This window comes from Trichechus manatus, unplaced genomic scaffold (genome assembly GCF_000243295.1).
Source record: "Trichechus manatus latirostris isolate Lorelei unplaced genomic scaffold, TriManLat1.0 scaffold00286, whole genome shotgun sequence".
Classification (NCBI taxonomy): domain Eukaryota; kingdom Metazoa; phylum Chordata; class Mammalia; order Sirenia; family Trichechidae; genus Trichechus; species Trichechus manatus.
The window spans coordinates 466,115-489,640 of record NW_004444222.1 but is presented as its reverse complement, the minus strand read 5'-3'; the positions used below and the strand labels follow the sequence as shown (position 1 = coordinate 489,640).

The 23,526-nt window shown below is 39.8% G+C and overlaps 1 protein-coding gene across 7 annotated transcripts in view; it reads left to right on the top strand.

The window, feature by feature from the left end:
- HERC3 (HECT and RLD domain containing E3 ubiquitin protein ligase 3) overlaps positions 1-23,526 on the top strand; it is a 121,026-nt gene that overhangs the window by 14,902 nt on the left and 82,598 nt on the right. For 5 of the 7 annotated variants that reach the window (XR_002822918.1, XM_023725092.1, XM_023725093.1 and 2 more), the window contains exon 3: positions 7,243-7,497. Coding sequence is in view for 4 of the 7 variants with exons in the window: in XM_023725092.1 (XP_023580860.1) it covers positions 7,272-7,497 (226 nt within the window). In the remaining 3 variants the exon portion in view is untranslated. The other 2 variants (XM_023725095.1, XM_023725096.1) reach the window with 2 other exon arrangements.

Here is a 23,526-nt window from a genome sequence, read left to right as displayed (position 1 = left end):
TTGAGTAAGGATATTGTTGATGTGTTGTGAGATTGTTAACCATTGTCATAGGGCAACATTTGTAGTAACTGTTAAATGAGAAACTATTTTGTTCTGCAAGTCTTCATCTTAAGTGAGAATAGCAGCACAACTGCAAGAGCGTAGTCAGTGTCACTGAACTGTGCATGTAGAAATTTTTGAAATGGTGTAAATTTAGCTGGGTGTATTTTCACCAAAAATAAAGGTTGAGAAGTTAGAGCATTGACATGTTGTGGGGTTGTTAACCAATGTCATAAAACAACATGTGTACTACTGTTTCATGAGAAACTACTTGTTCTGTAAACCTTCACCTGAAGTACAAAAAAAAAAAAATTAATTAATTAATTTTAAAATAAGACAGGAAAAAAAGTCCAAAATGGATATCAGAAGAGACTCTGACACTTGGTCTTGACAGTAGAGTAGCTAAAGTGAATAGAAGAAATGATGAAGCAAAAGAGCTGAAAAGAATTTTTAAAAGGGCACTCAAGAAGACAAAATATTATAATGAAATGTGCAAAGACCTGGAGTTAGAAAACCAAAAGTGAAAAATATTCTTAGCATTTCTCAAGCTGAAAAAACTGAAGAAAAATTCAAGCCTCGAGTTGCAATATTGAAGGATTCTACGGGCAAAATATTGAGCAATGCAGGAAGCATCAAAAGAAGATGGAAGGAATACTCAGTCACTGTAGCAAAAAGAATTGGTCATTGTTTAGCCATTTCAGGAGGTAGCACATGATCATGAATTGATGATATTGAAGGAAGAAGTACAAACTGTTTTGAAGGCATTGGTGAAAAACAAGGCTCCAGGAATGGTTGGAATATCAATTGAGATGTTTGAACAAACTGATGCAACGCTAGAAGTGCTCAGTTGTTTATTCCAAAAAATTTGGAAGACAGCTGCCATGCCAACTGGAAGAGATCCGTATTTGTGCCCATTCCAAAAAAAAAAGGTTATCCAACAGAATGAGGAAATTATCGAACAGTGTCATTAATATCAGACACAAGTAAAATTTTGCTGAAGATAATTCGAAAGCATTTGCGCAGTACATCGACAGGGAACTGCCAGAAATTCAAGCCAGATTCAGAAGAGGACATGAAATTAGGGACTGCACATGACTGGGACTCATTCTTTCTCTTGCCTATGATTCTCTGTTGATGGCTTCATAATTTTTTATAGGTGTCCTCCATGTATCTAGGAAGGTTGCTTCCAACAGCCTCAGTTACCCTTCAGAGACAAAGGCAATTTTTCCCTTATAGCTCCATGGGGGAGGACTGTGAACCAGATGGGAGTGTGAGCCTATCCCTGTACCAATTAGTATGCCTGATGTTCTCTGATTGTCTTGGCCTGGATCATGTTTTATGGCTTAGGGATGGTGTTCTCTGATTGGCTTGGCAGGGGTCATGTGCCCATCCCTGTTCAAGAGTGAGGTGGACTTTGTTGCCAGATAAAGGGGGTGCCTAGAGAAGTATTAGGCAGATAAAAACAGTGAATAACATACTTGTGGAATTTTTCTAAAAGCTAATCATTATTCTTCAGAAAAGTTGCAGTAGGGTGTAGCTTTCTTTTATATTAAGTTCGTTCCAGTCATGGCCTCTCTTCCTCATCTCTCCCACCTGCCCTTTTAATCCACGAGTAGTTGTTTATTGTAGGAATGTAGCACCGTCTGTTTATCCGTTCTCCTACTGATGGGCATTTGAGTTGTTGCCATTTTTGGTTAGTATGAATAAGGCCACTGTGACAATCATTACAGATCTTCACTTGGACATAGACAGTCATGGCTTCTTGATATCATATTTTTAGACACATTGAATGTACTTGGCTGCTTAAGCAGATGGCTTAACTCTATAGCTGCCTAATCTCATCTGTTTTCTTTTAATTTTGACTAATTTCACTCCCAGAAGGCAGCTTTATTTTCAAGTTTTCAGGACACTCTGTATACTGACTGCATTCAGCAAGTATTGTTTTGTGTTCCTGGTCCTGTGGGTGACATAAAAATCTACTTGAGTGGCATGTAGCCCTATGGATAAGAGCGTGGACTTTGATGTCAGGTCTAGATTCATAGACTGACTCTGCTTCTTCCAGCTGTGTGACTGTGAGCATGCTTCTTAACCTTTCTGAGACTAGCTTCTTTATCTGAAAATGAGGCTAAAAATACTTATTCCACAGGATTGTTGTTAACACAAAATGAGATAATAATATAAAATGCTTAACGTAGTGACTGATGTGGAGTAAGCCCTGTGATGTTACTTATATAATTATTGGTCGGAGAGATAAGCCAAACTCATGAAACATTAAAAATGAAGAAATTAGTGTGGGTAATGGCAATTGAGCACATTGGGCAAATTAAGTTATGAATAGATCATGTGATCTTGCTGGTCTGTTTAAGTGTATGTCCTAACCTCCCCCAAAGCTTTACATTTTATTTCTACTCCCCTGCCTCCATTCTTTGCAAGTAACTCAGAAAATAATGTTTAAAGTTAATACTTTAGAGTTTAGAGAAGGAATAAAAATCTTGGGAAGAAGCAGAAGTTTCTAGTTAAGACAGCAAATTGAAATTCAGTTTTTTATTTTACTTTGGGCCTTTTTAAGTCTTTCCTGAAAATTTGAAGACTTCAAAGAGTAAGTCAGAAAGAACTACCATAAAGGTGTTGTAAAATTAAGTTGAATATACTAATTAATGTCATTGAGTTAAGGGCAAAGTAATGTAATTGTTGTTAAGAGTGGCTGAACGAATTAGCTTCATCTGTGTTGGAATCTTTAATTTTTAGCTCTTCAGGCATGGTTTTACGTGAGAGAAGGGAGTTTGTCATTTTAAAAGCTGAGTTTGCGCAGAATAGCCTGTTAGCTGTCTCCTTTGCACCTTTAGGTTCATAGAAATTAATGAAAATTCTCTCCTGTAGATTGGTTAATAAATTCCACTTTCAAGTGTTCTGCCTACTGCTTTAATTCAAAGCAAGACTCTGCCATTTCCATTCGAATCCTCCCTCTTTTTCATTTGCACATAAATACTGTAACAGATTAGGTAAGACACCTTTGGATGTCTGCTGTGAAATTCTTATGCTTTGACCTGTAGCATCTAAAACAGTGATGCTCAGTGTGGGGAGAATGGCACTTTAAGAAGTACAGTTAGAAAAGAATATTCAATATTACTATTTAAATTCGTATTTGAAAAATCACATGTAACCTGAATGCCCTCAAGACCAATTTTCTGGATGATTTTCTTTAACATCCGCATAAAGCGATTCAAGCCCGAGACCATGCTTACCTGGGTTTAATGTTCTCCCCAGCTTTCTAAGAATTCTCGAGAAGGATGTTTAGGTTGTGTTATTATGGTTCACCCAAAATTCTTGCTCTTTGCTCAATCTTTTCGTCTTCACGAGAGCCTCCATGGCTTTTTTTTTTTCAAGATCCTTTTGATTTTACCCGTGCTTTGCGAAGTACAGTTATTGTAAGAGTATTGTGTCTTAACTTTTACAGATGGTTTGGGATATTGAAGAGTCATTACAGAATAGACAGCAACTTCAAACTGAATGTCAGACATCACTGTTCTTAAAATTCATCTGCCATTCCCTGCCACAGGCAGTCTACTAGTTACTGGCCATGCTCCAAGTCGGCAGCCATGTTATGGGCCTCAATCTCACCCTCTTAATTTTGTATCTTAAACAAGGGCTTCTACTTTTCTGTAAGACTTGGTTGTGATTTCCCCAACCTCCTTTTTTCTCTAAGTCCTAGACCTTTCTTTTAAACCAAAGGAGCCCTGGTTGCACAGTGGTTAAGCACTTGGCTGCTAACCGAAAGTTTGATGGTTCGAACACACCACCTGCTTTGCAGGAGAAAGATGTGGCAATCTGCTTCTGTAACAATTACAGCCTTGGAAACCCTATGGGACAGTTCTGCTCTCTTCTGTAGGGTCACTATAAGTCAGAATTGACTTGACAACGATAGGGTTTTTTTTCCCTTTTAAACCAGAAGGCTCATTAGGTGTTTTCCTAAACAGAAGGGCAATCTATTTGAGATTTCCAACTTTAGCAATAGAAAGAGCCAGAAGAACTTTTGAAGTTACGGGTGTTTTTTTCTCTGTTTCTGATCAAAGCCTTAGGCAAGCTGTTCCCCCCTCTTCAGTCTCTGTAAGCAGAAAGAGGCAATAGAAAATGGATACTTTGCTACTTATCCATGGTAAATGTAGGGGTTGTTCCCTCCCCCTACTTTCTGTTCTAGAAAATATTTTTGTTAAGCATTTTATGCCTATTATTTTTGTAATGAAAAGTTCATTAATTAAACTCAACAAAGTATTATTGGTTGATGTAGACCAACAGAAGCATTGGACATGTACGTGTAGCAAGAAAAAGATTAAAAAAAATTTTTTTTAAACATCTTTATCGAGATGCAATTGACATACCATAAAATTCACCCATTTAAAGTGTAAAATTTAGTAGTTTTTAGTATATTCATCAGGTTGTACAACCATCACCACAGTCTGTGTTTAGGACATTTTCATTGCCCCTGTAAAGAAACAAGAGCAGTCTTCCCCCACCCCCGACATTAGGTAGCCACTAGTTTGTTTTCTGTCTGTATATTTTTGCCTATTTTAGACATTTCATATAAATGGAGCCATATAATATGTAATCTTCTGTGACTGCTCTTTTCACTTAGCATGATGTATTCAAGGTTTATCCATATTGTAGCCAAATAGTATTCTATTCTATTTTGTTCATTCATTGATCAGTTGATGGACATTTGGGTTGTTCCTTCCTTTGCTATTATGAATAAGGATGTAACGAACATTCATGTACAAGTTTTTGTGTGGAAGTGGATGTATGTTTTCAGTTTTCTTAGGATAGAAATAAAACCAAACCCACTGTTGTGGAGTGGATTTCGACTCACAGTGACCCTATAGGACAGAGTAGAACTGCCTCATAGAGTTTCCAAGGCTGTAATCTTTACAGAAGCAGACTGCCACATCTTTCTCCTGTGGAGTGGCTGGTAAGTTCAAACTGCTGATCTTTTGGTTAGCATCTGAGCGCTTTAACCACTGCACCACCAGGGCTCCTTAGGATAGAAATAGAATTGCTGTATCATATGGTAACTCTGTGTTTAACTTTTTGAAGAACTGCCAGCCAGACTGTTTTCCAAAGCAATTGTACCATTTTACATTCCCACCAGCAATGTATGAGGGTTCTGTTTTCTCCATCTCCTCACCCATACTTGTCATTATCTGTCTTTTTTGATTATAGCCTGAGTTGGAATTGACTCGACACCAACAGGTTTGGTTTTTGGGGTTTAGTGGGTATAAAGGAATCCCTGGGTGGCAGAAACCATTAAGGGCTCTACTAGGTTAAGTGCTCTGCTACTAGCCAAAAGGTTGTTGATTCGAACCCATCCAGAGGCACCTCAGTACACAGACCTGAGAAACAATCTTTGATGGTTATGAGGGAGGGGAGGGGTGGGGATGGAAAAACACTAAATAGACAATAGATAAGTGCTAACTTTGGTGAAAGGTAAGACAGTACACAATACTGGGGAAGCCAGCACAACTTGTCCAAGGCAAGGTCATGGAAGCTTCAGAGACGCATCCAAACTCCCTGAGGAACCGAATTGGTGGGCTGAGAGTTGTGGGGACCATGGTCTCTGGGAACATCTAGCTTAATTGGCATAACACAGTTTATAAAGAAAATGTTCTACATTCTACTTGGTGAGTAGCATCTGGGGTCTTAAAAGCCTGTAAGCGACCATCTAAGATACTCCACTGGTCTCACCCCTTCGGGAGCAAGGGAGAATGAAGAAAACTAAAGACACAAAGGAAAGATTAGTCTAAAGGACTAATGGACAGCAACCACCACAGCCTCCACCAGCTACCACCACTGACTGTTCTGACAGGGATCACAGTAGAGAGTCCCAACAGCTGGAGAAAAATGTAGAACAAAATTCTAATTCACAAAAAAGAGACCAAACTTACTGGCCTGACAGCGGCTAGAAAAACCCTAAGAGTGTGGCCCCCAGACACCCTTTTAGCTCAGTAATGAAGTCATTCCTGAGGTTCACCCTTCATGCAAAGACTAGACAGACCCATGAAACAAAATGAGACTAAAGGGGCACAACAGCCCAGGGGCAAGGATTAGAAAGCAGGAGGGGACAGGAAAGGTGGTAATAGAAAACCCAAGTTCGAGAAGTGAGAGTGTTGACATGTCGTGGGGTTGTTAACTAATCGTAAAACAGTATGTGTGGTAACTGTTTAATGAGAAGCTGTTTTTTCTGTAACCCTTCATCTAAAGTACAAAAACAAAGAAAAGACAGGCCTGGTGATCTGCTGCCTAAAGGTCACAGCCTTGAAAATCCTGTGGAGCACAGGTCTACTCTGCATACATGGGGTCGCCATGAGTCAGAATTGATGGCAACTAATGGAGAGAGATGAGATTTTGTTTTGTTTTTGTTTATATAAAAAGGGTAGCATAGACTTTTAAAACTCTGGGCTAGAGTCAGCAGTAAACGATCAGCCAAAAGTTGATTGAGTTATACTGTAGTGTCTGTGTTTGAGGAGATTAAAATGTGGCTGGGGAGTTAAGTTACAAAGGTACAGAGAAAGCTACCAATCAAGGCAATATAGTCAACGTGTCAAAGGGATGCAGGCTAATCGTGGCTGGAATGGTACCCAGAGGCTCTTGGGTAGGAAATGAGCCCCGACTCAGATCTGGGTAAAAGGGATTGACAGAGAAGCTAACATTTTTTTTTTTCCATTTCTCATTTTCATTTCAAGTGGTGAAATACTACTGTTCAAGCTAACAATAGAACAGCTAAAGGAGTTAATTGGTTTAAAAAAAAAAAAAGGCAGAAAACTCAAAGGAAAGGTACAGTGAGAAAGGCCAAGGTGAAATCATGAGAGTAACTTCCAGACTGTTACTGCCTTAATGATTCGCAAAGATTGTTTCAGCCAATTTCCAGCACTTGTCAATAATCTGAAAACCATATTCTGTCTGTGTTCACTCTTAAGGCTATTGGGAAAACAAAATTTGTTTAAAAAATGCTTTTTAAAACTCTTACTGAAACATAAAATATCATTGTTGTAACTCATAACTACTTTCAACAATATCAGTATTTGTTTTATTTTGAGATGCAAGTTATATGAAGAATATTAGGAATATCTTAAAAATTGGTTACATTACTTAAAATTCATTTTTTCTGACCTTTTTTTCTTTCTTTCTTTTTTTAAAAAAACTGTCTTCTAGGCTACATGACTCCTTGAAGGAAAAGAACAATGTTATGCTGGGGATATTGGTCTCTGGGCCAACCTGGTATCAGTACCAACCTGCAAGGGATTGTGGCAGAGCCACAGGTGTGTGGATTCATATCTGATAGAAGCGTCAAGGAAGTCGCCTGTGGAGGCAACCACTCCGTTTTCCTACTGGAGGATGGGGAAGTTTATACATGTGGTTTGAACACCAAGGGACAGCTAGGCCATGAGAGGGAAGGAAACAAGCCAGGTGAGTGCACCTAACCTGCTGTGGCTTAACAGGGAGAATCAAAGGCAAAAGGGAGAAAGGCTGGTTGAAGCTTTCCTCACCAAGTGGTTATCTTTCAGAGAGGCTCTTTCGAATGGTGCAGTGATTCCCTACTGTTTGGAACCTTTGTGTCTAATTCAAGTCTTTTGATGGAAAAGGAGACTTTCCATTTTCATTTTATTAAATAATATGTAATATTTAGCAGGGGAGGGAAGATGACTAGTTAGTTCAGAGTCGAGAGATAGGATTTTCCCAGTAATTGAATGCACAGACGCGGTAGTTTTGCAAACAGATAATCCTTATGCAATTAATATCGTAAGTTATTCTCCCTAATTACTTATTCATTCCTTTATTTATTTCTGCATCGTGCTTTTGTTAAGCATTTTGTGTCAGGCACAGTGCTTGGTGGTGTGAGTAGAAAGATGAGGGAGATACAGTGCTTACGTGGCTCCAGTGATTCCCTGTGGCAAGTGCTGTGATGGAGGTGCGGTAAGTTGAAGAGTATGCTGGGAGGCATAGGGCAGGAGGGGTTTGTTCTCCCTTTGGCGTTGAGAAGAAGGATGAGTAGGACTTCAGCAGGTGTGTGTGCACATGTGTGTGCATGCATGTGGCAGGAACACCAAACCTATTATGCATCTGAGTGTACCCAGTGATAAACAAAGGCACGGGTATGAAGGTACAGCAGTTCTGGGAATGTTGGCGTGTATGGCAAGACAGGTGATGAAGGGTAGTGAGAGAGGATAAACTGGAAACCCCTCCCCCCAGAAAACAACCAACTAACCCAACCAGTTGCTGTTGAGCAGATTCGGACTCGTGTGACCCCATGTGTTACAGAGTAGAACTGCACTCCACAGAGTTTTCAATGGCTAACTTTTTGGAAGTAGATCTCCAGGTCTTCCGAGATGCCTCTGTGTGAGTTCAAACCACCAACCTTCCTGTTAGTAGTTGAGAGTTTAACCATTTGTACCGCCCAGGGACTCCTATAAGCTGGAAATACTTTAGTACTTTTCATTTGTTTATAACAGGTGCTGTGCATATTTAGTCTGTTGGTTTGACTGTTTTTTTCTTCCACTTTTACTGTCTAAAGACTCTGAGTTTGACCTTCAGTATATATGTGGCATGGATTTATGAGGCACTTTCTCAGCCTTAGACTTCAGCTACATTTGGAGTAGTAGCGATGATACTTAACTGAGTTCCTTTTGGTGAGTAATGGTAAGGTGGGGTCTTAAATTGTGATTGTGACTGTGTATTTGTCATACTAGCATGGGCGTGTGCCATTTTCTTTGTTACCTGCTTCCCTTTGCACTCAGTCAGATCAAATCCAGATACGAAAGCTTTATTAAAGCCTTGGCTGTTTTCTCTAGCTGATTATTGTGTATGTGTGTTCATTTAGGCAGGTAAGATTGGCATCAAGATGAGATAAATTTGTTGTGTGACACTGTCTCCATGTTCTCTCTTTTACTTTGAGATAGTTCTATGGCTCATAAGACCTTTGCATATTAAAAAAAAACAAAAACCCAAAACACTATGCAGTATTAAATGACAGTTACTTTTTTTATCAATTGAAACTACCAAGAATATACATTTTTAAAACAAAAAAATCCTACAGAACTGAAGTTCCGAAATGAAATTATGACTTAAATACTAATGACAAAGTAGATAATTCCTTGTAACATTCTCTCTTATCCCTTCTGTATCCCTTCCCATAGCAAGTGACCATGCTCTATAGTTTCCCTGTCCAAATGTCAATATTAATTTATAATCATTAATTTTTATGTTGACCGTTGGGAAAAAGGCTACAGGGCTGGTCTTAAGCAGAGGTATAAAGTATGTGAAGTGTGCTTGGTAGGCTCTCACTTCTGTATTCTTTGCTCCGACATTCCTCATTGGAGCCCTCCCTGGGACACCCCACCAGATCTGCTTACCTGCGAGCATTGCCCAGTGTACTAGGAATGGGTTTCCTAACCTGTTGGTCCTGAACTCTTTTGGGACTTCAAGAAAGGGTTGGTAGCATTGTTTATGCACCAACACCTTTATATGTATGATGTATCTGATATTGGAGGTTATCAAATGTCAGTAGATCCTGTTGTTTACTAAAATAAAAATTCAGTTGAAAGAGCCAAACCAAAAAAACCAAACCTGTTACCGTTAAGTCGATTCCGACTCATAGCGACCCTATAGGACAGAGTAGAATTGCCCCATAGGGTTTCTAAGGAGTGGCTGGTGGATTTGAACTGCTGCCCTTTTGGTTAGCAGCCATAGCTCTTAACCACTGTGCCACCAGGGCTAATTAAAAGTGCCACTAATTCACAAATTAGTAAATTCTATTCATTATATGTTTTACTAATGAATATGATACAAAAGTATAATATACAGCTGTAATATACACATGTCATAGAGGTATCTGAATTGGAGGAATACTCGGTAACAATCCGTGATATGACGATGACACAACCCCTTGCTTGCTGAAAGTGAAGAGGACTTGAAGCACTTACTGATGAAAATCAAAGACTATAGCCTTCAGTATGGATTACACCTCAACATAAAGAAAACAAAAATCCTCGCAACTGGACCAATAAGCAACATCATGATAAATGGAGAAAAGATCAGAGTTGTCAAGGATTTCATTTTACTTGGATCCACAATCAATGTCCATGGAAGCAGCAGTCAGGAAATCAAATGACACATTGCGTTGGACAAATCAGCTGCAAAAGACCTCTTTAAAGTGTTGAGAAGCGAAGACATCACTTTGAGGACTAAGGTGGGCCTGACCCAAGCCATAGTATTTTCAGTCACCTCATTTGTGTTCAAAAGTTGGACCTTGAGTAAGAAACACCGAAGAAGAATTGATGTCTTTGAATTATGGTGTTGGTGTAGAATGTTGAATATACTATGGACTGCCAGAAGAACAAACAAATCTGTCTTGGAAGAAGTATAGCCAGGCTGCTGTTTAGAAGTGAGGTTAGCAAGACTTCGTCTCACATTCTTTGGACATGTTATCAGGAGAGACCAATCCCTAGAGAAAGACATCATGCTTGGTAAAGTAGAGGGTGATCAGAAAAGAGGGAGACCCTCAACAAGATGAATTGACACAGTGGCTGCAGCAGTGGGCTCAAACATAGCAACAATTGTGAGGATGATGCAGGACCGGGCAGTGTTTGATTCTCTTGTACATAGGGTTGCTGTGAGTTGGAACTGACTCGACAACAGCTAACAACAACAAAGTTTATTATTAATTTTTGCTTCACCGTATTGTCTCCAAATGTAATAATGCCTGTCCCCAATACCCACTCTGCTGACTGGACCTATTTCCATTCCCATTAGGGCCTCCCACCAGCATGGATGTGATTATCTAGCACAAGTCTAGAGGATTCATTTCTTTGCCTTGAAATTTTGTTTCCTGTTAAAATGCAAATGACCTTGGGAGCCTGTACACAGTTCATCTGACCTTGCTGAATTGAAGGAAAGGTGGTGGTGGTGGAGTGTATGCACAAGGGTGGAATTCTTCTCTTTGAACATTTACCTTGATTCTCTTCTGCCAGTTGTCAAATATTAGTTTATACCCTTTGTCTCTGACTGGCACAACTGCAAGGTACATGAATTCATTGTTTTGGAGGTATAATTATGTACATACCACAGAGCAGTGGTGTAAGGAACTCCACAGTGATTTTAACGGTTTCTGTCTTCTTTTTTCCTCCTTGAGAGTATCTAACTGGTTCCTTTTGCTGTTGCTGCCCCTGCAGCTACCGTGTTTTCCTTGAACTCTCTCTCCTTTCTCTGCTTCTCACATGAATAATACCCTTATGTGGCCAGTTTTGTGTGTGTCTTTGTGTATAATGGCGAGGAGGCCTTTCAAGGACACGTAAATACTGAAACTTCTGGTTGGGCAGTCCAAAATATTTTCCCAGTGTGTCAGGAAGCATAGGGTTCTAGCTTAGGTGTGTCAGTGACTCATTCATTTGTTCATTGGCCATGGGCAAAGAGGTCTGTGATTCCCAGAAGCATTTCTCATGAGCAGAATATTCAAGTCCTGTCTAAACTCAGTGTCCAACTTTTTTTTTAAAGTGTTGGATTATAACTCTTTTTGCATATTCCTCTCCCGTATGACTTTTCCCTCTTTCATTTTCTCCCTCACATTGTGATACCAACCTCATCTCCTTTAAAAATCAGGGTTATTTTCCAGTGTTTAAGAGCATTGTAGGACTGTTACTAATTTCTTCATGTTTTTGTCCACTAATAGTTTCCTAAGGCATAGAGGTACAGAGCTGGCATTATAGGAAGACTTGTGTGCCCACCCTCCCCCCTTTTTTTAAATAAAGCAAGCAAGCCAAAATAACTCGAGTGTTTTCTTTAAATGGTGATATTTTCTATAAGTGATTAATCTATAACTGAACATTAAGGCAAATCTTGAAATATTTTATTAAACTAAAATAGAAACTGGTTGCCCATAGAAGAAATTTTTAAAAATTTACCTCAGTTTACCCTTCTTCTCTTATTTCCGTCCAGTCACAATGTAAACACTACTCTTCAGTTAAATGGACAGCTTCCCTTTCCCCGTAAATTCCCCTGATTTCCAATATCTGGATTTTAGCATAAACTAATCCTTGTGTTATTGGGGATATTTGAATGTATGTAAACTGCCTCTAACATTTCTTCCTATGTTAAGTAGGCAAGAGCTGTGGTAGGTTCAATTATTTAGTTTAACCTAATTTGACTATGTGACATTTTAAAAATTCTGCATGGATGTCTTAGGAAACATTGTCCTAGTATACCCCAAGGGTCACAATTTATAAGCAGGCTCTGACATTTCTATGCAACCCTGTTTGATTCATATCGATGATTTGTTCCTTTTATTTCTCCCTGAGTTAGCGTTTCTTTTCCTTCAGTTAATTTAATCCAATTCATATTCACATTTTGTATGCAATCTAAGCATTTCCATAATGCCCATCAACATATGTAACAGCTCTCCTGCTGTTTGATAAATGAGGTTTATAAAGCAGATTGTCTCAAAAACCTCAATTCCCAAAGCTGTGGTTACTGCTAACCCTGGTAGAATTAACGCTTTCAGCTAGCTTATCAGGTTGCTCTCGGGCATCTGAAGGACACGATAACTCTCTCATGTTAATCAGCTCTTGCCAAAAAGCACACTGCCTGAGCTGAAAGGAAATAGAAGAAATCGTGTAATGAGTTCGTATAATTGAAGTGCATTGTTTCCATGGGCATAACTCTGATACAAAGGCAGAAAGTGCCATAGGGAGTGTCTGGATATCCATATCACACTTGTTAGGTGCCTTCCGCGTTAGAAATGGCACATGACCCAGGAGACTGCGCAACCCTTTTTGACAGTGATCACAATGGTAGTAATAAAACTTCTAAGTATGTGCCCAAAATAATTGAGTGTAGGAACGCAGACACATGTACAACAATGTTCATGGCAGCAAAGATGGAAACAACCTAAATGTCCATCAACAGATAAATGGCTAAATAAAAAGTAGTACGTATATACGATGGGATATTACTCAGCCAGAAAGAGAAAAGAAGTCCTGATACATGCTACAGCATGGATGAACCTTGAAAGCATCATGCTGAGTGAAATAAGCCATTCACAAAAGGACAAATGTTATATGATTCTATTTATAAGAAATATCTAGAATAAGCAGTTGTATACAGACCTAAATTTATTGGTAGTGGGTGAGAGGGAGGGGGAAAAGGGGACTCATTACTTAGGGGACATTGAGCTTCTGTTAAGGGTGATGGAAGAATTTGGAAACGGGTAATGGTGACAATTACACAACGTGATGAACACAGCGTCACTGAATTGTACATATGCAGAATGTTGAAATGGCAGATGTTTTGTTACATATATTTAGCACATACACACAAAGCTCAGGAAAAAAAACAAACAACCCAGTGGGATGTCCTGCCCTCTTTCATAGCTGGGTGGACAGCTTTTTGGTCCAGAGACTTAAGGATCAGAAGCAAATGTCATTTGATGATTTCAGTTTCTGATGTGGTTAATCAAAAGTCACATTTTCTATCTGGGTATTCAGCCTGCTTACTTTAGTTAAAGATATTTAAGTGTGTTAGAAGATATATACTTATTAATGAACATACTTGTAATATGAGGAGCTGTTTGTAACTTAAAAAATTTTCAGTATTGCTTTTAAGTAATTAACACTGGTTTGCATCTTGGTATGAGGCTTAGTTCATTTGTTAATTGCAAAAGCGGTTGACTATATATATTATAAGGTCTTCATGTCTGATGTGCTTAGAATTTTTTAACTGTTTAATCCTCGTGATAGCCCTATAAACTAGGTCAGTATTATTCAAGATTTGTGTAAGGGGGTAAGGAAATGGAGTTGAGTTTGAGTCTTGGCTTGGGTCCTGACAGTTTGGTTTTAACAATCCTAGAATTATATCAGTAGATACCTTTTTTAACCTCTAGCTGATCAGGGAAGCCAAATAGGGTTTTATTCTCAAATTGTTTTTCTTGTTTACATTTAATTTCCATTCAGTCCTTATAGAAGAAATATAAAGAATATAGACTTAGCCACCAAGAAACTTGTATTCTTTAATTTACTAGTTAAATACTAAATATGATCAAGGTGTTTTGGTAAAAGATACTGAGAGATAATTACCTTTTCATCTTTAAAATTATTAGACAACTATTTCTCAGCCAGCTCTCCTATACTCTTGAGTACCAAATAATGAGTATACATGATAATTCACGTTTTAGAGTGATATATTTTGCCTTGCAATTTGCCTCTCTTTGTTTATTTCCTTCTCATCATTCAATTATTGATTCAGCAGATATTTACTTAGTTTCTAGACTGTTAGGTTCCGCCTTTGTTCTAGATTATTGTCAGAACACAAAAAATTTAGTGTAGATCCTACCTTTTGGTAGTTTACAGACTAGACAGGCATGCAAGATGTGTCCCTGTGAAGCGTACATAACGTTCACCATGTGTTGAGCAAGTGAAAAAGGTACTAAGTGTGTATAAATGAGTGTTGTTTTGCAGTGAAGAGTTACGTCTAAGAGACAAGGCTGATTCCTATGAGGTGGAGGTCAGATATGCGTCCTCTTTCCGCCATCTTTACAAATTCTGACACCAACTATCCCTCCCACAGCACTCTTACTTCTCTGCTGGGTTGTATAATTGCAGTGGCCACACAGAACTTACAGACCATACTCAAGATTATGGGGTTTATTAGGGAAATAACAGGTTACGATTCAAGCTCAGGAACACTCAAGAATGCAGTTCTTCCATTAGGAAAGCCTCTTCCCAGCCGTGCTCCCAGGCACACCTCTCTCTGGCCGTAGGCTTCTGCCCAAAGGCACTCAGCTTTCTCTCTCCATGGGCTGAAGCCCACCCCACTGTCTCTTGCCAGTTTCTCCTGCCACTGCTTCTCTTCAGGGTTACAGCTCACTCTGTCTCTTGGTCTCCTGGTTCCAGGAGCTTCTCAGCACGGGGATCTGGGTCCAGAGGATGCACTGGTTCTTTTTCCTTGGTGGTGATGAGATTCTCTTTTTTCCCGCTTCTGCGGTAGCTCATTTCAAGCCCAGCAGGATGACAAAACTGACCAATCCCTTTGATGGGCCACAATTACCCTATCATACAGTCCCACTCAGTTACCTGGGTTGGAGTTACAAGACCATGGTGAGAAAGGCCACACAAAAGCAATCCATTATACTGCAATAGGTAGGGTCCTGGCAGGGTAGTCTCCTGCAGGTCATTGCAATACTCCAGAAGAGCCTAATGTCTAAGGTAAAATGTTTTCTGCTAACCTGCTTACTAGGCTATTGTTTGACTTGAAAGTGACTTCAGGAAAACAGTTTCTTAAGGGCTCAGTGTTCAGAAAGACACTTAAGGGCAGATGGCCTGAGTGGGTTACCTCAACTCCATGGACCCAGAAATCTGGATTCCAGGAGAATTAAAAGGGTTTCTCACATGTAATGTTGAAATTTTTCTTTGACAACTCTCTGATAGACCTTCAAATATCCTGGCAGGTTTTGAATCATTTATTCACTCATTATTAAACTATGTATTGAAATTTCTGTTATAATTATTAAACTACTCATAGTAATTGAAATCACTATTATGAATAATTTTAATTTAGAGAATAAATTAATTTTGTTGTTGTATGCTGTCAAGCAGATTCCGACTAATAGTGACCCTATAGGACAGAGTAGAACTGCCCCGAAGGGTTTCCTAGGCTGTAATCTTTACGGAAACAGACTGCCACACCTTTCTCCTGTGGAGCAGCTGGTGAGTTTGAACCACCAACTTTTCGGTTAGCAGCCGAGTGTTTAACCACTGCATCACCAGGGCTCCTTAAATTAATTATAGAGGCAGTTTAATTAATGGACACTGGAGCCAGATTGCCAGGGTTGGAATTCTGGCACTGCTGCTAACTGACTGTGTGACTCTGGGAAAGTTGCTTAACCTCTCTGGGTCTCAGTGTTCTTAGTTGTAAAATGTGCATCATAATAATATATACCTATTAGGGTTGTTCTGAGGCTTTAATAAGTTACAGGTCAAGTGTTTGGAATAATGCCTGTCCCATAGTAAGCACTCAATTACTGCTAGCTATTGTTGTTGTTATTAATAGTAGTAGTAGTAGTTTATGTTAACGTCTTCATAATCTAACATCAGGGCCTGTCTACATTTAGGAGGAAGAATGAGAATCAGGATTAGCGCAAAGCTGGTTCCTGTGAGTTAGAGGTCAGGCATATACCTCCACTCCCTAAATTCTTTACCATTTTTGACACCAGCCATAGGGTTGCTATGAGTTGAAATCAACTAGACGGCAACGGGTTTGGTTTTTGCTTTTATCCCCCCATGGCACTCTACTTCTCTGGTAGGTTACTTCCCTAATAAACCCCATGATCATGAGTGCTGTCCGCAAGTTCCGTGTAGCCATTGCAGTGAGTTATCGAACTCAGCAAAGAAGTAGAGAGTGCCATGGGAGGGGTGGTTGGTATGAGAATTGATGAAAAGGTTGGAGGGTGGAGGCATATCTGACCTCTGCCTCATAGGTATCAGCTTTGGGCTGTTGATCTTGATTCTCCTTTCCCCTTGTGAAGTTAGAGGACATCAGATGCTGCCCCCACACCATTTTTACAGTATGCAATTTGTACGCTGCCCTTGTTCTCCAAGAGGGAGATTAAGTTTCTGGCAGGGCTTTGACCTGTAATTTTTCCTGTTCTGGCTATCTTTCCAGTTCACCATAACTTTAAAAATTTGGATGTTTCGGTGATGCCTCCTTGGCCATGACTGAACCAGGCAGAACCAGTTTGAAGTCCTGCTCCCACCTTTCTTCTGGTTCCCACTTCTTGTATTGCTGCCACTGTTTCTCTGCCACTGGGGTCTGCCATGCTTGCTGTCGTTTCTCGTCTTGCGCTGCCTTCATTTTTACAGTTCTCCCTTCTGAGTCTGGGAGATTGTCAGTGCAGGGACCCTGGATCCAAGGGATACCCTTTGCTCCAGGCTCCTCTTGATATTAGTGAGGTCTCCCTCAGCCTCTGTGGGATTGGACCTTATATTCAATTTTAAGGTATAGCCCTCCCAGCCGGACCATGAACTGACTAGTCCCCTTGGTAGACCCCTAGTCACTCAATTTGCATATTAATTGACCAGTCACTTGCAATATTTTGGCCCAGCCAATCATTTTTGGCAGAATTATAAACCCAAGGCCAGAAAGGCCATATATACGAGAACCCATTGCACTGTACCCTCCATTACAATTTTTTATCTTGCTACTATAGCATATTAAAAATTAATAAATTTATTGTTAATCTTTATAAGTAATTGTGTTGATCATTTTAATAGATTCCCTTTTCACTGTGGGACCTGATGATGGTTTAGATATTCAGGAGATGTGAGCTAGTGAGCTAGTGTGGTTAAGGGAGAGTTCACACATTATATTCATTTTTATATTTTGAGTCTTATAGGACAGTCTGTTTTCTTTACTTTCAAATTTTTAGGGTCCTTTATTGTCCCCAAGAAAAGTACCTTGAACATATTGAGCATTCTTTGAAAACTGATTATATATACACAGACATGCAATAAAAAAAAGTTAGCATCAAGTCAGTTCCAACTCATGGTGACTCCATGTGTGTGTCAGAGTAGAACTGCATTGCATAGGGTTTTCAGTGAATGTGATCTTTCAAAAATGTATCACCAGACCTTTCTTCATAGGTCCTTCTGGGTGGATTTGAACCACCAACCTTGCGCTTAATCTTCTGCACCACCCAAGGACTCCTACGGACATGTATACATATATTTTTATCTCTGCATCATGGTTAACCTTGCCTCTAGCCTCGTAGTCCAAAATTGCAAACATAGCGGAATTAAATTAGGCCACTGTGGGCATTATGGCATAGCAAGGACTACTTTGTGCTACTCCAAAGGGTCTTAAAGTGGTTTGGCAACAGTTGGCCAGTTAATATGACCTTGCCACAGAGAAAATGGAGTACAATCTACTGATGCTGAGCCCAGCTAAACTCTGTGGGTAATTATCTTAGGCTTCCAGTTAATGGTGATGGGAATGAATCTTTGGAGAGAGATTTAAATGACCTGAAAGAATGTGTTTTTTCTTTCTGCATTCTACAACTGCCTAATAAGATGTTGCCCCTCTCTGATCCCTGTTTTTTGTTTTTTTTGTTTTTTAAAAAAATAGGCCTTTATCAGGAAGCTTTCAGCTGCAAGTAACAATACTAAGCTAAATGTGGTATGAGTAATGTGTAAAATTTATTATTTCACATCAGAAGTCCATAGAGACATATTTATAGGACTGGACAAATCAGTGGCACATGACACCTTTCTCATCTCTCTTTTCTGCCAGCCTCAGTTTTTGACATTTTTCCTTGGTCTTGTCCCTTCTGGGTCACAGGGTGACTGCCACAGCTCCATACATTGCATCCTCACATGGCTGTATTCAAAGGCAGACAAGAAGGGGAATTTCTTCTCCCATGTCTCCTTTCATAATGGGAAAATCTTTCCCAGAAGTCCCCTAGCAGACATCCTTTTATGTCTCATTGGCCAGAGCTGGGTTGCATGCCTATCCTAGACCACTTGCTGGCATGACTCGGTAAGTGAAATGGGAATAATTTGACTGACATAGTCAAGGCTCATCTTCTAGACATGGGGAGGGGCTCAGCATACCTGAAGGTGTTGTAGCACGGAAGAAGGGTGGAATGGTTGATGGGTAAGTTTCTTTTACAAGGCCGATTTCATATTATGTTCGAACTTGGGTCTTTGACACCTTGAAGTGGAATCATGGAGTCTTATTTTTGCTGCATATTATGATCTGTAGTTCCTTTTGTGAACTCAGTGTCTTCATGTCTGCTTTTAGAACAAAAGTATTGGCTATCGTCATGAGGCATTGGCTTACTCTGAAGTGTGTATTATATGACCTATAATGTGGAAACGCATTTATTAAGAGACAGTATCTTACTCATCTTTGTAGAAACACAATGTGGTAGGTACGTAGTGCAGGAAATGTGTTAAATAAATAAAATGACTTATATGTGTTATTATTTTGTTACTTTGCAGTGTCTGTATGGACTCTATAGAGTCGCTATGAGTTGAAATCAACTCATTGGCAACCGGTTTGGTTTTTTTTTTTTTTGGTTTTTTGAAGAGTGCCAGGGTTAGGTCAACAAAGATCAGAGTGATTTGTGTTTAAAGAAAAATGCTGAATATTACGCATGGAGCATAACAGAAGTCCTTGAATGCTAAACATTTCAACGTATAGGAGTAACAACTAAAAGTGGATTTAGTATCACACAGCAGAACTTCTCCAAGGTGAGCTATCGTAGACATAGCAACTTCAGCTCAGTAAACTTTACCATCAGTTATTACAGATATCAAAGAGAAAAATTAATAATAGATATCTTACATTGATTTCAAGCTTCTTACCCACAAAACCAGATATTAACAGTAAAAAAATGAAAACAAGAAAAACACCTGACCCAAACTGCAAAAGCATTGACTTTTTTCGACCAGAAACTGCCCTACAACAATGTAAGTTTGTCTTTTCCTGCTAGAAACCAAACCAAAAACCAAACCTGTTGCCATCGAGTCGATCCCGGCTCATAGCAACCCTCTAGGACAGAGTAGAACTGCCCCATAGGGTTTCTAAGAGCGGCTGGTGAATTCGAACTGCTGACCTTTTGGTTGACAGCCGAACTCTTAACCCCTGCATCACCGTGGCTCCTTTCCTGCTAGAAAACCAAAAAACCAAACTCGTTGCCATCGAGTCGATTCCGACTCATAGTGACCCTATAGGACAGAGTAGAACTGCCCCATAGAGTTTCCGAGGTGCGCCTGGTGGATTCAAACTGCCGACCTTTTGGTTAGCAGCCATAGCTCTTAACCACTACCCCACCAGGGTTTCCTTCCTGCTAAAATAGAGCAGTAAATATAAAACCATTACCCTGTGATTTAATGAAAAAGACTGTAGGCTTACTTAATTTAAATTTCAAAAGGTCTTCTGGCTGCAGGTGGGTGGAAGGTCAGATTTTTTAGCAGCCAGGCCAGAGACCACCTTGTGAACTGAAATCGGTTGATCTCTGTAGAAGGGGGAGGGCAGGGTTCAATCAATCAGGTAAAGATTAGCCAATGGTTATCTTCTGTTCTTCTCCCTCTTCTCTTTATAAGCTTCTTTGTAACTGGCCTACCTTGAGCCATTTACTTTTTTTTTTTTAATCAGAATAGTCTCCGTATATGTATATAGAATAACTGCTAGGAATAAACCTTATGTTTCAGTTTCTTAGAATTTTGATTATTTTTAGCACCCAGTTTTAGAAAAAACCACAAAGATTATAGTGGCCTGGGCACATTGCCTTTAATAGCAGTATCACTCGGTCCATACATTAGGCATTCATTTATTAGTGCCCCTCCCCTCAAATGAATTGTCAAACTAATTAAAATCGTGAAACAAAGCAGACCCCAAAGTACAGTTTATCCAGTACCTCGTATCTCTCCGCTACCACCTCTTCCCCCAACAATAAAATAAACTAAGTGAGTAAGAATATCCATTTGTTAATATGATTGATACAAACACCTTCCAGTGATAGGAGACTTTTTATGCAGAATGTGTGAGTGCTTATTTATGGATGGATGGAGGTGGGAATTTTGTATTGATAAAGAGGTTTATTTTTCCTGTCAATTCTCTAGTCTACTGGAGTGGTTGTAAGATTTGCTGGGCTCCATTGAAAACCTTTCTTTATTCCTCAGGCCCTTTACCAACAAGAGTCAGCCCTACCACTATGCTGTTTTCTTTTTAGGTACCAGAATCAACCAGTTATGTTGAAAGTTTTATTATTTTCTTCCTTGTGATATTTTACTACTTTGTTACTCTGTTAGCCACTGAAATGGAATCATTTGCAGTGGAATTTCAGACTCAAGAAGAATGTGATTTACCTCATTAAAATTTGGGAGGGTCCAAAAACTTAGCCTGAGGTCTAGTCACAACAGCATCTCAGACTGTTGACGCTTTTTGGGGGTTGTTTGTATGCTATGAAGAGGGTTACAAGGCTCTGTCTCTTTTTCCACTTTTCAAAGGCAGAGCTTGCAGATAGTCCTTTAGTGATTTTAAAAACCTGTTTCCTCTTCAAATAAAATTTTTAAAATTTTTCAAATTGTACTGTAGATGAAGGTTTACAGAGCAAACTAGTTTCTCAATAAACAGTACACGTACGGTTTTGTGACATTGGTTGCCAACCCCATGACATGTCAACACTCTCTCTTCTCCACCTTGAGTTTCTCATTACCAGCTTTCCTGTCCCCTCCTGCTTCTTGTCCTTGCCGCTGGGCTGGTGTGCCTCTTTAGTCTCGTTTTGTTTTATGGGCCTGTCTAATCTTTGGCTGAAGGGTGAACCTCAGACGTGACTTCATTACTGAGCTATAAGGGTGTCTGGGGTCCATACTCTAGGGGTTTCTCCAGTCTCTGTCGGACCAGTAAGTCTTGTCTTTTTTTTGTTTTGTTTTTGAGTCAGATTTTTGTTCTACATTTTTCTCCAGCTCTTTGCGATTCCCTCTATTGTGATCCCTGCCAGAGCAGTCAGTAGTGGTAGCTGGGCACCATCTAGTTGTGCTAGACTAAGTCTGGTGGAGGCTATGGTAGTTGTGTTCTGTTCATCTTTTAGACAATCTTTCCCTTGTGTCTTTGATTTTCTTCATTCTCCCTGATTCCAGACAGGGTGAGACGGGTGGAGTAGCTTAGATAGCCACTCGCAAGCTTTTTTTTTTTTTTTAATTGTAGTTTAAGTGGAAGTTTACGTTTCAAGTTAGTCTCTTATATAAAAATTTATACATACATTGTTATGTGACCCTAATTGCTCTCCCTAAACTGTGACAGCACACTCCTCCTTTCCACCCCTGATTTCCCATGTCCATTCAACTAGCTCCTAACCCTCTCTGCCTTCTCATCTCACCACTGGACAGAAGCCGCCTGTTTAATCTCATGTATCTGCTTGACTAAGAAGCACACTCTTCATGAGTATCATTTTGTGTCCCACAGTCCAGTCCAATCTTTGTCTGAAGAGTTGGCCTTGGGAATGGTTTTAGTTCTGGGCTGATAGAGAATCCAGGGGCTATGCTTTCTGGGGTTCCTCCAGTCTTAGTCAGACCATTAAGTCTGGTCTTTTTACTAGAATTTGAGTTCTGCACCCCACCTTTCTCCTGCTCCATCAGGGACTCTCTGTTGTGTTCCCTGTCAGCGCGGTCATTGGTGGTAGCCGGGCACCATCTAGTTCTTCTGGTCTCAGGCTGATGAAGTCTCTGGTTTATGTGGCCCTTTCTGTCTCTTAGGCTAATACTCCTTGAGTCTTTGGTGTTCTTCATTCTTCTTTACTCCAGGTGGTTGGGACCAATTGATGCGTCTTAGACGTCTGCTTGCAAGCTTTTAAGATCCCAGACGCCACTCACTAAAATAGGATGCAGAACATTTTCTTAATAAACTTTGTTATGCCAGTTGGCCTAGATGTCCCCTGAAAACATGATCCCCAGACCCCCACCCCTGCTACTCTGTCCTTCAAAGTGTTTGATTGTATTCAGGAAACTTCTTAGGTTTGGTTTAGTCCAGTTGTGCTGACTTCCCCTGTAGTGACATTCACAAGCTTTTAAGACCCCAGATGCTACTCACCAAAGTAGGATGTGAAACATTGTCTTTATAAACTGTGTTATGCCAATTGAGTTAGATGTTCCCTGAGACCTGGTCCCCACAGCCCTCAGCCCAGTAATTTGGTCTCTCAGGGAGTTTGGATGTGTCTATGGAGCTTCCATGACCTTGCCTTGTACAAGTTGTGCTGGCTTTTTCCGTATTGTGTACTGTCTTACCCTTCGCCAAAGTTACCACTTATCTATTGTCTATTTAATGTTTTTTCCTCCCACCCGTCCCTCGTAGCCATCAAAGGTTGTTTCTTTTTGTGTGTAAACCTTTTCATGAGTTTTTATAGTAGTGGTCTCATACAATATTTGTCCTTTTGTGATTGACTTATTTCACTCAACATAATGCTCTCCAGATTCATCCATGTTGTGAGATGCTTCACAGATTCATCATTGTTCTTTATCATTGCATACTACTCCACTGTGTGTGTGTACCATAGTTTGTTTATCCATTCATCTGTTGATGGGCATGTAGATTGTTTCCATCTTTTTGCTATTGTAAACAATGCTGCTATGAACGTTGGTGTGCATATGTCTGATCGTGGGATGGCTCTTATTTCTCTAGGATATATTCCTAGGAGTGAGATTGCTAGGTCATATGGTATTTCTATTTCTAGCTTTTTAAGGAAGCATCATATCGTTTTCCAAAATGGTTGTATCATTTTGAATTCCCACCAGCAGTGCATAAGAGTTCCAATCTCCCTGCAGCCTCTCCAACATTTGTTATTTTCTGTTGGTTTTTTTGGTTTTGATTTGTGGGGGTGAGTTGGTGTCTCGTGTTTTTGATTTGCATTTCTCTAATGGCTAGTAATCATGAGCATTTTCTCATGTATCTGTT